The sequence below is a fragment of the Thermobia domestica genome, chromosome 1 (assembly GCF_964235325.1).
Source record: "Thermobia domestica chromosome 1, izTheDome1.hap1.1, whole genome shotgun sequence".
Lineage (NCBI taxonomy): Eukaryota > Metazoa > Arthropoda > Insecta > Zygentoma > Lepismatidae > Thermobia > Thermobia domestica.
In genome coordinates this window covers 147,266,252-147,281,944 of record NC_137454.1, presented here as the reverse complement: position 1 = coordinate 147,281,944, position 15,693 = coordinate 147,266,252, and the positions used below count along the sequence as shown (strand labels likewise).

General features: G+C 36.5%; 1 protein-coding gene across 1 annotated transcript in view; it reads right to left on the bottom strand.

The window, feature by feature from the left end:
* Positions 1–15,693, bottom strand: part of LOC145689891 (ribosomal protein S6 kinase alpha-1-like) — a 42,508-nt gene that overhangs the window by 3,070 nt on the left and 23,745 nt on the right. Inside the window, exon 3 of the mRNA XM_081764201.1 lies at positions 10,101–11,039. Coding sequence (XP_081620327.1) covers positions 10,101–11,039 — 939 coding nt within the window. The remainder of the gene's footprint in view (positions 1–10,100; positions 11,040–15,693) is intronic.

Here is a 15,693-nt window from a genome sequence, read left to right as displayed (position 1 = left end):
AAGAAACCTGCACTTCGTCTTTTGTGCGAATGGATTATTGAAGCATGGAATTCAATTCCAGAGGATCTTGTCGTCCGCAGCTTTAAAAAAAATGCTGCATTTCCAATGCCAGCAATGGGAGCGAAGACTTTATTCAGTCTGATGGTGATACGTGCTCCAGCTCCTCGGGAGACGACAGCGATGAAGAAAGCTAGGCACGGGAGTGATTTCTGTTAACAATCACAGTATTGTTGGATTGTCTCTGTGTATAACGATTTTAATGATTAAAAGCAGGATGAAAAATACATTGTACCGTTTTTTTTTTTTTTTTTTTTTTTTTTTTTTTTTTTTTTTTTTTTTTTTTAGAAAATTGATGTGCGCTGCTTGCACGAGTTTTTTTTTTTTAATTTTTGTTTCAATTTTAACGTTCCAGAAATTGGGGGTGCGCGGCATACACGCGTAAATACGGTACTAAGGGTATAAATTGAGCATGGAAAGTGTCCTTTCGGTGGGGAGGTCAGAAAATCTTCAAGAACATTTTCCTGCTCGCCGGTAAAAGGTTGTCAATGTAAGAGTAAGCTATAGAAGTAAGCCTATCAATGGTTGAAAGTAATGGACAACCATCGTATTCTCATCTGCTGCGAATTCAGAGAACAACTCGGAAACGGTTTTGCATCGAATTTTTTTTACCAAGTTATCGACGATGATGCCATGGGCATAAAGTAAATTAAGGAATACTTGAACTGCTTGAAAAATAGCTATACGTCGGTGGGAAGTGAACTATATTCGAGTAGGATCTTAACAACTCATAGGCGAAATTAGAGGGGGACAGCGATGGCCGCCCCCCTAGAAGCAAAGCTGGCCCTCCCCAGAATTTTTTTACTGGACGAAAATAATGTTATTAATTTATCTCAATTTACGCATAACAGTTTTAGTGATTCTTGCATTCGACATATGTAACAGTGTCTATACTCGTCCGCTCGTCGATTTTTTTAAAAATAGTATGGTCTGGTGCCTGGATGTAATAAAATCCCTAGACCAATATGATAGTGGGCAGTATAGCGACTTCTCGACTTGCGATGTATGCAATTTTTTTATTTCATAGTTTCATTAATGTAAATTATTTTTGTATTGTTTCAAGTAATTCAGTTATTGACGTAGTAATTATTTTCTTTTTTATATATGTATGCTAAATCAGCCCTATTGTTATTATTTGGTGTAGTATTTATTTGATCCCAAACTTTGATGTTAGTTTATTTAACTAAATATAAAGAACGTTCAATAACCTTTACACAGATGGGTATAAGGACGTCATATAAACCAACCAACAGGAAATTGCGTTTAGCACCATATAATGACCTTTTCCTGTCATCTCAAATATATTTAAAATCTTTACAATATCAAGCAATTAGATTCTGATTACGTTCTTCTACAAAGACAATTCTTCTCAGAGTATAAACACCTCATCCAGTTTTTGATTATTTTCGAAAAGAAATATATTTTTCATTTTTATTATTTTATTTATAGCATATATTGTTATTATTTTATTTACAGCATAGTAATGTTTGAATAGTTAAGATTCTCAGGATAAATTATTAAGCACACTAAAAAAAAAAATAAATAAAAAAAAATAAATAAATAAATAAAAAAAAAGGAAGGAAGGAAAGAAGAAGCCGAATTCTTCAACTGCTAAACTCAAGCGATTGTTACCCATTCAAAAGTCTCTATTCAATATCGTTTGTTGCTTTTCATTATTATTATTATTATTATTATTATTATTATTATTATTATTATTATTATTATTATTATTATTATTATTATTATTATTATTATTATTATTATTATTATTATCCAACTGTAATAGGAGTCTTTAAGGACAATGTGATTGGTTCCCTTTGTTTTTTTACTTTCTGTTACATCTACAGGGTGGCCCAAAAGTAGGTATACATCCCTGCATTGATCAAGTATATATAGCATTCTAAACTTATAGGTTTATTTGCTTTGGCTGTTCCGGGCTTAAGATACAAGTAAAAAGACATTGAGAACAATTAATAAAGAACTAAGTCTACCTGATGGATAATAATAAGAAATAATATAAAAAGTAATGACTTAATCAGTACGGGACTGTATACCTACTTTTGAGCCACCGTTACATTAACAGAGCGAATGTAAAACTACTAAGAAGAAGAAAGTGTTATTGTAATCTGTATGGCACCTATGCGGATTTTCGCAACATGCAAAGTAAGCATGAACTGAAGTTTCTGCTTAGGCGCGCACCCAGAAATTTTTGTGCAGTGTCGAAAGTTGGAAGGAGTAGGTATGGCATACAAGGTTTTTCCTCATACCTATCCCGTCTATGAATATAAAACTTGGTACAGCCATTCCTTATTCCCTATAGTATTTTTCGAGATACATTTGAATTGAGTGCTTTTATCCGGGGCCACTCCAGAGGGGTCCAACGTTGATGGGAGGGATTTTCGGTGGGAATTTTCCTGATATTATCCAAATTTTCCCTATTAAAGTACTTATGGACCCTACTGCATAGCACCTCTGGAAACCTTGTTTCATGCTGAAAAGAATGAGCTATTAATCTTGACTCTCCAATGAATAGTGGTGATGCAGTAACTATTTCACTGCGAGTCTACGATTTTCTTTATACTCACAGGGTTAACGGTCCCCAGGGACTTACTTCGTTGTCCATGGGACCTAACTTTTTGTGCATGAACATATCTTTGTTATGTTTATCGAATGGACTACGTTTGATTCTGAAGTCTGGATGATAGGTTCATGTTCCTTCCTTGTGAGAACATGATAGTCAACGTTTACGAATAATATACTTTCGCTCAGAATTGCACGAGTAAAACACAGGCCCGTATCCAAGGGCACGGGTCTAGGGGGGCCGGCCCCCCCTAAATTTTCGCTGGCCTCCTTAAAGTTTTACAGTAAACTTGCAAAAGAACTATAATATGGTGATGAACTATCATATGGTTGGATCAGGCCCCCCCTAACTTCAGCCGGCCCCCCTACATTTTTGGGCTGGCTACGGGCCTGGTAAAACAGTAATAGAAACACAGAACACTCAAACACTCAATTGAGTTTTCATAATTAGAGTAGATTTTAGGTAGTTATTTAGTAGCAACTGAATATAGGAAATATACAATTTTAAGCAAATTTATGATGTAATATATTTTTACTGAAGTGTTACATGACAGTCTTGAATAATTTGAAGGGCTTATAATGAGTGCGGGGGAAAGGGGGACTCAGAATTATATATATACATATATATATATATATATATATATATATATATATATATATATATATATATATATATATATATATATATATATATATATACATACAGAGTGGCCCATTTTAATCTTTCCACGAGAATATCTCAAGTACGGTTGAACATAAGTGAATTGAACAAAAACTCAAATAGGAAATACCACGGGGCAAATCGAATGGTGACGTCGCGGTGCCCTCCAGGGCAACTCTTCAAGGGGGACCGAGGCCCAACTTTAAAAATTTAAATGAAAAATGGGACGAGTGACACCTCGTTCGATAGATCTTTAAAGACTAAAAAGCGGTGTGTCAAAAGATTTTTCATATCGGTCACCGTATTCAAAATGGCCGCCAACATACGTTAGCTACGTATCAGATAAACGTCCAGTACCACTCATATGAAAACGGTTGAACATAAATGAACCAAACAAAAACTCAAATGAAATGAAATGAAATCTTTAAGTTTTACGTCCCACGGTTATGCCGGTTAGGCTAAAGGAGACGGTGATGATGAGTAATGAATGAAATGGTGGAATGAAGAAAGTGGGAGGAAACGGGAGAACCCCGAGAAAACCCACGCACACGGTGTTTGTCCACCACAAAGTTCACTTGGCGGGGGCTGGGATCGAACCCGGGACCCCAAGCACCAGAGGTGAACGCTCTACCACTGAGCCACCGCGGCCCCTCAACAAAAACTCAAATAGGAAAGCCTTGGGGCAAATCGAATGATGTCGCGGTGTCCCCCAGCTCCGCCTTTCATGGGAGACCAGGCCTAACTTAGAAATTTTAAACGAAAATATGGGTCAAGTGATACCTCGTTCGATAGATCTTCATACTCTGCTGGTGCTGTGCCATCAGTTGTAGCTCAGAATAATTTCTAAAATATTCATTGAATAAACGTAACATTTGGGGATGAAACTAATGCACAACACGGTGCTTAACTGCAACATTATGGTTGAATTTAAATAAAATCCAAATGTTTTAATTTTGAAAATGACTAGTTGAGGAAAAGGTGAGAGAGAGATAGGTTATGATTAAGAGATAAAGGGTTGAGCACTAGCCTGACATTCCGATGTGACTGGTGTCGTCCTGGTCATCTGGAAGATGAATGGTTTTCCCTGGAGGAGCCTAGATGTACTGGAGTCAGCCAACAACTGGAACTCAATCCTGCTGGTCTGCCAGGGGCCTCGAGTTCTCTCGTCTTGATGCGTTTCCAATGATGTTCTCCTACACCTTCATTCCACTATTGGACTCTAGTCTTCAGATATTGGACTCTATTGAATCTGCGGTGATGAACCGACAGAATGGTACTCCCAATACATGGACTTGGTTGTTCTCCAATGGAGCGACGTGCCTCTCACGACGTTCCTGCACTTTTCTAAACCTTGTGTCGAATATCCAATGTCGATGTGTCCTCCGTGATTTTGCCTAACCAGCGTTGTGGGAAAAGATTGTTTATATGGGTCACCGTTTTCAAAATGGTAGCCAAGACATGGTGCCTGTATCAGATAAAACGTCCAGTACCACTAATATGAAAACGGTTGGATATAAATTAACGGGATAAAACTCGTATATGAAATTACAGAGGGTATTTATCATTCCACGGCTCGAGAATAATCCAACGGAGAAAAAGATTACACTGGTCCGCATGGGTATTGTTGTTTTGAAAATTTTACGTGGATTACACGTTTTTTTAATATATCACCCTAGAATTACTAGCAATTCACTAATTACGCTCGAACCTAATAGTATGTTTGTTCTGTAGTTCATCAAACGCTCGCTAGATAGCAGTAGTGCGTCTGCAAGAAATTATGCAGCTGATGTAGGTATAAGGAAAGAAAATTAGTTGTAAATTTAGTCCATATAATTGGCATTTATTTTTATCTACAAAATACATTCAATAACGTGCATAACAATGACTCAGACAACCTCTGGTATAAATTCTTTTGTAGGTCATAGATTGATTACGTTTTCAGTTTGTGTAGGAACAAATCAACTTGCGCGTAACATTAGTGGCAAAGAGAGGGCGTAACCATCTAATGGCTAGGGTTAGAAGTCATACACCAAATCATCTAATTTTGAAAATAAGAAATGAAAAAATTGATGAATAAAGTACAACCTACAACTCCCTGACCCTTTTACCCTTTAAAAAAAAACAAAAAAAAACGTAACATTCGAATTTTAGTTGGATTTGCTTCTGTGATCCTTTGCTCCAGTGCTGTAGACAAAGAAAAAATGGCACGTTGTGGTTGTAAATATAGTCTGAATGTGTTTTGTTATATTTGTAGTAAATTTGTTCCTAAGAGACAACGGCAATGCTCTTCGGAATTTCGTTAAAAAGCATATTACGCTTATTTTCATATAAAACTTGATGATCAATCAAAACCATAGGCTCCACATAAAGTGCGCCGTTCTTTTGTTGAATCTTTAAGAAACTAGAGTAAGGAAAAACATGTGTCTATGCCGTTTGGAATTTCTGTGGTTTGCAGGGACCGAAGAATCATACTGACCATTGTTACTTCTGCTGTTGTGAAACCGTTGGCCTCGATGCTAGAAATAAGAAGAATGTAGTTTGCCCAAATATTTAATCAGCTATAGCGCCTGTGGGTCATAGTATAGACATTCATATCCCAAAACCTTCGTCACTGCTACAGTGTCTTAGTGATTCTAGTTCGACAAGCCAGAAAAGTGACATAGAAGATGACAACTTTGAACTCCTAGTGGTTCATCTCAGCCTATACTTTTTCACAAAATGATCTTAATGATTTGGTTCCGAACTTAAATCTGTCGGAGGAGACAACAGAAGTTTTTAGTTCTAGGCTTCACAAAAGGAACCTTCTGGCATCTGGAACGACATTTGCCCGGTACAGACAAAGACAATTTTGACCCTACTTTGTACAAGAATCTCTTGTGTAGTGTTGTGATGTGTTGGATTTGCTTAATAAGTTGTTTTCCTCTACTTTCCACTACTTGGAGACTGTTTGTTGATTCTAACAAAACAAGTTTGAAATGTGTCCTTTTACACAATGAAAGTAAGTACCCATCTGTACGTACTGCCCATTCGATTTCAATGAAAGAAACGATGAAATTAATTCTAAAGAAAATTAAATATCAAGAACATGGGTGGGAAGTGTGTGGTGATTTCAAGATTTTGGGCATTTTACTAGGACAGCAATCTATATACGAAGATGCCATGTTTCATTTGTGAGTGGGATAGTAGGGCAAGAAGTGAGCATTGCGTAAGAAGGAAATGGCTATTATAGGTATTTTGAAATCCAGGATCTAAAAATATTGCACATGAACGTTTAGTTCGTTAGGACAAAATGTTATTTCCACTCCTTGACATTAAGTTGGAACTCACTAAACAATTTGTGAAAGCATTTGACAAAGAGGGACAATTTTTCAAGTTTATATATATTTCCATCCTTTTCCTATAGAAAAATGAAAGAAGGCATATTTATTGGCCCCGATATACGAAAACTTACGAAAAACAGAGATTTTAAAGCAACAATGAATTCAGCTGAGAGAGATGTCTGGGTAGCATTCAAAAGCACAACAGAATTTTCTCAATAACTACAAAAGTCCACTAACTAATACAACTAAATTGATATAACTTACGATTGAATTTACGAATCAGAATTTCTTTCCATTTAACTACTTCTACTTTAGGAAATTACGTAATAATTGTGAATGGTGATTTGGTATGTTACTTAACTTTCTATGTTATTTTCTTTGCTTGTATTGATTGTATATCTTCTGCCTGGTGTTCCTGTTTATCCTATAATTTAACCTGAAAAAAGTCTAGATTATAAGAACATTGTAGAAACTATGTTGTTGAAATTTTAAGAACTTGGGTGCGATATGAGTATCAAGACACATGTCTTACATTAACATCTGGATTACATTCCAGAAAATCTTGATCAAGTTGGTGAGAAGCAAGATGAGAGATTTTACTAGGATATGAGAGATATAGAGCATAGATACCAGGGTAGGTGGAGTATTAGCATGATAGCGGAGTGTTGCTGGATCATAAACAGACAAACAGCGGAAGAAAAGTATAAGAAACTCACCAAAACTTACAGAACAAAGCTTTTGAAAAATAACTGAAAAGTATTTGTTTGTCTTACATATTCATCAGATGTAGGGTTGTGTATATGTATATGAAAACAGAAATACGAAGGAACTATACAGATGTCTGTACTGAAATATAAATCTAAATGAATATAATTGTATTCACCTACAAAAATATTTTCATTCTTATATATAAAGGGAACAGAAATACGAAGGAACAGACATCTGTGTAGTTCCTTCGTATTTCTGTTCCCATATACATATAATATATACATACAAATTTTGTGGTATTGGGTTGGATTTTCAAAGTTAATTTGCGGAAAAACCTAGGGTGATGAGAAAAACCGGACTTCATTTTCGGAATCAGCGAGTCAGAATTATTAAATTCAGCTATCAAAAACATTCAGATGGTTTTCATTTGTATCCCTGTGTTATTAAAGTATAAGTGACAATGCTAAAGAGGAACTTAATTCTTACAAAATTATCTTACCGATTTCCCTCCGTAAGTGGGTGAAGCGGGAATGAATGGTAAAATCTTCAATGAGAACCTCACTTTTACTTGCAATATGTATGATTCGTCTGAAACACTTGGGTCTACAAGTGACTGGTACTGTAATGAACCAATATTGTGCAGACGACTTTTGAGCAAAACCAACGTTTGTACACATTGTTCTAAAATTGCATGTTCAACAAATTGGTTTCGCACTTCAGTTGATTCATTTTTCCACAAATCATTGCCCGCAATCAAAATGGATGGTAGCATTTAACAAGTATTTTACCTACCTTTTTCCATTACATACATCTATCTTTTATAAAAACACATTTCAGATAATTTTGTTGTGTAGATACAATTTGCAAACACTAAGGTTAACATTTGCAATTTCATCGTTCCTTCCCGTCCAACTTCACCCACCTACGGAGGACGTTGGAACGATGATTTTCTAGGAATTAGATTTCCTCCTTTGCATTATGGCACTTTTACTCTAATCATTTTCTCCTCTGTTGCACCATTTTCGAGGCGTGGAATGACAAATACCCTCTATGATTTCCTATAGGAGTTTTACTCTGTTCATCCGTTATTATCTTCAACCGTTTTCACATTAATGGTACTGGACGTTTTATCTGATACCGGCACCATGTCTTGGCTACTATTTTGAAAACGGTGATTCATATGAACAATCTTTTGCCACAACGCTGTTTAGTGTATGAAGATCTATCGAACGAAGTATCACTTGACCCATATTTTCGTTTAAAATTTTAAAGTCGGTCCCCCTTGAAGAGCGGCCCTGTAGGGCACCGCGACATCACCATTCGATTTGCCCCATGGTATTTCCTATTTGAGTTTTTGTTCAATGCGTTTATTTCAACCGTTTTCGAGATATTTCCGTGGGAAGATTAAAATGAGTCAATGTCTTCTAAAAGATTCTTCCAATTTTCAGAACTAAGGGGCCATGACTCCCCCCTTAGGAAAATTCCTAGTTACGTCAATGCAACAACTCGAAATGACAAGGATACCATGAAATACGTTACCGTCAAAGAGTTTAAGAGCCAGGCGCGGACAACCACTTTGAGAGAGGATTTAACCATATGGAGAGTGTTTGAACTCATTAATAATAATACAAAAATAATTCCATTGGAAACCTTCGAAAATTTGCAGGAAGGTGCACACGTCTATCCCAATTTGTTGATTGACGTATGCAATCACTTGTGAGTTTTAAGTATACGGGTACGACTCGAAAGTCAACTACGCCGTAACAGTGGAAACATAATTCCGCAGAAGGAGCTGCAAACCCAGAGTTGAGTAGATCTTGACTTCCGGTAGGATGGTGGATGAGATTGCAAGGACAAAAGCTTTTCGTCTTTCTCATGGTGCTATAAAAAGCAAAGGCTTAGCAGCTGCATCCACGATAATGCTTCCGCTCATTCTTCATATTTGATTCAAGTTTCATGGATAAACATAATATTCCTGAATTCTGTCAGACTCTCTTTATACTCATCTGACATAGCTCTTTTTTTCTGTTTCATCTGTGAAAGGAAAAGGGTTTGAGTCAGTTTAGACATTAAGAACAACAGCTATTTTTCATTTCCAAACACACGCTGTAGAAATCCAGTAGTACAACGGTGATGCTACTGGAAGATATGTATCTAGTACACAGAAGGCTGTTTAATTTCATACATCAGATGCATAGTTGTATCTTTCCCAGTTAAAAATCCGATACTTTCTAGATAGGTATTTATGTCCTCTTGAACAAGAGGAGAAAGCAACTGATTACTCAACGCCTTATATTGATTTAGTAGCTCGCTTAGACTGGCTAGAACCTGTTTGTATGCATAACATTCAGATAAGAATGGGTCAGCGAAAATTGTACTTATTGGGTTCATTGTTTCAAAGTTATTTGTACGATGTATATGTAGGAAAGAGGTATTATTTTTGCCATCGACGTAGATATCGGGCAAATAAATTTGGATCTAGTTGTGCAATGTCGAAAACCGCATACACGTTTACCTAAAATGCTGTCAGTAATACAATTTTGTACAATTTTGTAACCAAGAAAGGCCTTTAGGAACGTTTATTATATTTTTATAAAATACAACGAGTTTATTTTATGACAATCATTCACTATCGGATTATTACTATCTAATAAGCAAACAGCTTGCAAGTCTAATGTATTCGCATTGAAGACTTTTTCTCGTTGAAGACAGATTGAAACTTCGAGCGAGAGTCCTAAAAGTAAGAATTAAAATAAATAATAACAATAACTTACTTATATTCATCCATGGATGATGTCTGATTTGGTCAGGAGTCATTCTATTTTTAGGATCTTCTTCAAGTAATCGACATAAAAATGACTTGCAAGACGTGGAAATATTGTTCCACACTTCACCTTTCATACTCCATTCATTGGTTTCAATGTTTTCAAAGAGATTTTCCAAACAAGATCCGCATCTCTTGGGCTCTTTCTTCTTGTAACAGTTAGCTCTACCACAGTCTCCTCGGAAGGGCAAAACTCCGGAGAGAATACAATATAAAGTTACACCTAGCGCCCAACTGTCTGTGGCTTCAGTAAATACTATTTCATTGTCATTACGATGTTTGATCAGTTCTGGAGCTTGGTACGCTGGAGCACCCATCATGAACTGCAACTGTTGTTTACTGAACACCGACGCACCAAAATTGCATAACACAACTCGAGTAATATGTTCATCTTCATTGCAGAGAATATTCTGTGGCTTTATATCTCCATGAATCACTCCACGTTTGTGCATGTCTATGAGAGCTAAACTGATCTCTTTTACAACGAATCTTGCTTCTGATTCTTCTATGTGCATACCTTTATTCTTACATCGCTCCCACAGCGTTGTTCCTTTCCAAATGTCAAACATTATATACATTGTGAAGTCGACTTCCGTTGATTGAATGATTTGCAAAACATTTCGACAACCTTTTACTTTTTGTAACACTGCAATTTCATGAAGAACAACCTGTCGGTAACAAGGAAGTTTGAATGGGACTATCTGAACACAATACTCCTTACTAGTTGGTATATGCCTAATTATTCGGATGTCTGATTTAATTGATTCTCCTGTCCAATAGTAGTCCATCCCAAATGGAAATACGTTGACTTTTAATTCATCTTCTGAAGAATATATACTAATCTCACTTGAAACTTCTTCCAGCGTTTGTTTCGAGAAAGATTCACTCCCTGAAAATAATAATAACAGTAACAATATAGCATACCTGAGGTGCTGAATCAAAACATGGCAATTTTCCCGGGTAACAACTAAAACTACCCTAGAAAACCATGTGGTACATTAAATACGACAACATACTCGAATACAATGTTGGGTAAGTTATTTGTAAATATGTAACGCATTACAAGTTACTGTACTTTTCCTCAAAATGTAACGTGTTACTTAAGGTCCGAAACTTTGAATATGTGAAAAAATCTTATTACTTGAATTTTCCGTATTATTATTATTATTATTATTATTATTATTATTATTATTATTATTATTATTATTATTATTATTATTATTATTATTATTACACGTTCTGAATCGCTTTATGTAGATGAAAGAACAAATTCTTACTTGATAGCTATATGAACATTTTCATATTGTAAAATTTTGTCTCATGAGAAAGACGAATGTAACACTAAGATGCCATACTGAGTTACTCGTAGGAATGGGCACGAGTGAGTTGTTGCGAACTCGCTCGACTCGAAACAGACAATTTTGAGCTCGGCTCGAAAAATTTCCTCCAACTTGACTCAAATTCGGGTCAAGTTTCGAGTCGAGACGAGTTAAATCGAGCCAAACCCTGTGTGTAGTTTCAAGTAATCTCTCCAAATATCCTAGATAGATGGTATGTATCTGAATACTAAAAAAAAAAAAAAAAAAAAAAAAAAAAAAAAAAAAAAAAAGTTGATTGTCAACCTCGGTAGCCGTGAAGTCTAGAACACAAGGACATTGTTCATGAGCTTCTGAATTTGGGTTGAGGGTCTAGGTTTTGAGTATTCGGGCTCGAGCTAATGCTAAACATTGTTGTAAGTTATAGGGCGCTGGACAGATATGTTCAAAACTGCTCGGCCCGGGTTTAGAATGTCAAAGATTCTAGCAGCTTGGCTCGCAGCTCATTCACTATCGAGCCGAACCGAAAAGTAAGCCGAGCCAACTTTGAGCCGAACCGAGCAGATGGCTCATAGCAACCAAGCCGGCTCGAACCTATGGTCCACCCCAAGCGAGCCGGCTCGAGCCATCGGCTCAGTTGAGTCGAGCCGAACTGAACTCGTTATAAAAATATATTGTGGTCTCGTTATCGAGACGAGACGAGATGTGAGTAGTGTCCCCTCTAGTGAGCAACACTAAAAGCATTTCATATTACTGCTTACACTTCTCATGACTTTGGTTCTCCAGTGTAATTAGGCTGATTTCAAAACGAGTTAAAACGAGCTGAAGGAGCGAGTCATTTATCAAACTCGACTCGACTCGAAACTCGAAGTCAGAAACAGTAAATCGGCTCGGAACTCGACCCAAGAAAACTATCTTCAACTCAAGTCGAAACTCGACTTGAATTGTTGTTGTTGTGTTTAACGTCCCGTTCAGCAGCGAGGCTATATGAGACGTGGGCCTACTGATTAACGTGGAATCCGAACCACATGAGCTCCCGCCGGGAATCGAACCCGGGTCTCCCACGCCAAAGGCGCGTACGCTAACCGCTTAGCCACGGAGGAGCTCTCGACTTGAATTCGAGTCAAGTCGAGTTTTAGCTCGACTCGTGCCCATCTGTATGCGTTAGAAAAATGGCTACGACAAACTGTGACAAATCCAGGTGCTTGCAATCTCGTACACGTGATTTCTCTGAGGCTGTCCTCATCAGGGGTGGACTGAGATGAAAATTTCACTGTGGAACAATTCCACCAACCGGTCCCTTTCAAAAAAAAGTAGCCCCTATTTTTTGTTTTCCAATATTAATTTTTATAATTTTATATTTTTAAATTGGTCCCTTATAAATGAAGGAATATACGCTCTTGTAAATGAAACTATATTAAATTCGAGATAGGTCTACTTTGTGCTTAATATTCTCAATGTCCCTTTAGCACACAATCGTCACAATAGTATAGGTATTCTACTGTTTTAAGAGAAAGATTTTTGTGTACTTAGCGTTTTATTTTCAACTTCACACAAAACAAAATTTTGGGAGTTGGCTGGCTGTTCTGTAGTTTAGCAAGTTTTATGAAGTTGTGAAGTGAATTATAAATATGAGCATATAGCTACAGTCAAACATTGATACATACGTACATATCTTTCAGATTACATTTTCAAGTTATGAGTAAATTTTTGGGATATCACGTTTCTGTGCAACACTATCTATGAATACATCTACATCAATATATTGAAATATTTGCACACCACTGACATAAGCATAAAGGATTCCAACTTATCCTGTGATAGAGTCGTTCTCAGTCTGTCTTTTATGAACTTTAACACAGGAAAGCTTCTCTCACATGCTACCTGTGTAAAAGAAAGTATGAGCATGTAATTGTAGGCAAATACTATGTTAAAATAAGTTCCTGTCAAAAGATTATACATACATAAAAGTCTGTACCAAGAAACACAACAGTCCTGACATGAACGAATACACTTTTTCTTCAGGGTGAAGTCATCTGGAGAGATATGTGTGGTTTCAACTTCCTCCTCTAATTCCATTACATCATACTCATCTAAAGAGGACTGTTTCAGCCTCTCCTAATGCTTAGCTAAACTGGTCAGTTCCGTTCTTAATCGATCTGCTGTGATATGCGACTTAAAATATGCCAATGTCTTAGCTAAATGTTCAAGTACAGGTAGTTGAAGTCCTCTGCTTCTAATACCTTGGAAACATTTTGGATCAAGATTAGCTAGGTCAGCAAAGAAAGCAATATTGTTCATATCAAATCGTTTTGACAAGCTTGTGTTTACTGTGTCTAGAATAACATCAAAACTTGATATTTATAGGTGTCTTCTGGATCGGATACAAGTTCATCAGATGCTAATCTCCAGGCATCATTTTTATTTTCCTTCGTCTTTTATGTGGAAGAGTAGTAGTAACAGCAATGATTAGATCATCTTCTTCAACTAATTTATATTTACGCATTCAATGAATTCTTTCACTTCATCCTTGATTGTTTCAAAACATTCTCTAAGTTCCTGTAACTTTTTGGAAGTTACTTTTACCATGGTGAATGTTTTCATTATATCCAAACTATTTGTTTGTAAATATTTAGACAGAGTTCATGTGCGGTCAAAAATGTACAAAAATGTAAACGCCGTCAAAATATTTTCAAATTTGAGTAGGGACTCTTTATGTGATGCTGCTTTTCGTGTAGTGTCTGGTGGCATTAGATTGTTTTAAGGGTTACAAACAGAGTAATAAAGAGAGTGATTCCTTGTTGGCCTTTGATCCGAAAACTTTCTTCAGAGCGCTACCCTTTGCACACCATCTTGTTTCTCCAATGAGGTTTAGTCGTTTTCAATGCTCAGCCCCTTCATTTGCGTTTTCGTGAGTAAGAATCTCGTATATATATATAAACTTCAACACCACTTAAAAGTTCAAATAGAGTTGCACATTGGAGAGTGGCACTGGTAGTTTCTGCCATCACAAAATTCAGGATATGTGCATAACATCACACGTGCTTCTGTTTTGGATTACGAAACACAATTTCGTCTGGAGTCTACTCCCAGTATTTTGAATGATGAAAAATATTTAAACGCACCGGATGATGCTTTTTTCTTTTTAATTATACAAGAAAATACCTATCTTCTTTCTTGTAACTGCAATCTTCACAATGTTAATCCAAAATCTACGCTGAACATTTCGGTAACGCTTGCAAAAGAAACTTGTACACAAATTTATAAACGACTGTTTTTTCCGAGTCGCTCTTCTCCGAAACTCTATGTTCTAAGGGCTTCATCGTTTCCATTCCACGTTTACTTTCTTTCCACTGACTTAAGATAAAATATCGGTATAGATACATGATTCTTTTTTTCTTTATTTTTGACATTTCAGCCCTTGCCTGAGCGTTATGCAAAATAAACAACATTGTTGTATTTTGAAAGTGGAGGCATATTACCTCAGGAAAGGAATCCATTTTTTTAATTGGGAATTAAGAAATTAATTATTTTGACTGTTCAATAGGCATACATTTTTACAACATTTTACAGATATAGCCTACATTTTTTGATTTGGTCTTACTATACTGTCTGAAAGTCTTTTAGATCTACCGGCCCCTGTGAAAAGCTCTACAACACCACTATGGTCAGTCCACCCCTGGTTCTCATCTTCCAAAAACAGCAAGTGGCACTAAGATCTTATCTATTCCTCTATGTGTCCGTGACTATCAGTCACTGATATACAAGGATGTTATAAAATAAAGGATCTGCCCTTACAACAAAATCTTGAATCCATACGACACAGTTTCGCCATCTCTACTCTGCCCACTCCGCCCAATAAGATCGCAATGTTTTGAGCCAACAATCATGGCGGAAACAAAAGTAGCCAATCAGACGGTGGCGGAAACGATAGTAGCCAATCAAGTGTGCTCGGTTGTTTATTGGCTTAATTGATTTAATAGGATACATAAGGGCAGATCCTCTATTTTATAACATCCTTTCTGACATACGTAGTTCATGCCCCATTGTTCCATTCTGAAAAATTCACTTACAGGAAAGAAATATTTGTTTCCGAAAAAATATACGTGTATTGTAGTTACTCATCCGAAATGTAACGCGAAAAAAGTACGCAAACTAGGTACGGTACTTAAAAATTTGTAACGCGTTACCGTTGCAGTTACTTTGGAAAAAAATAACGTGTTAGAC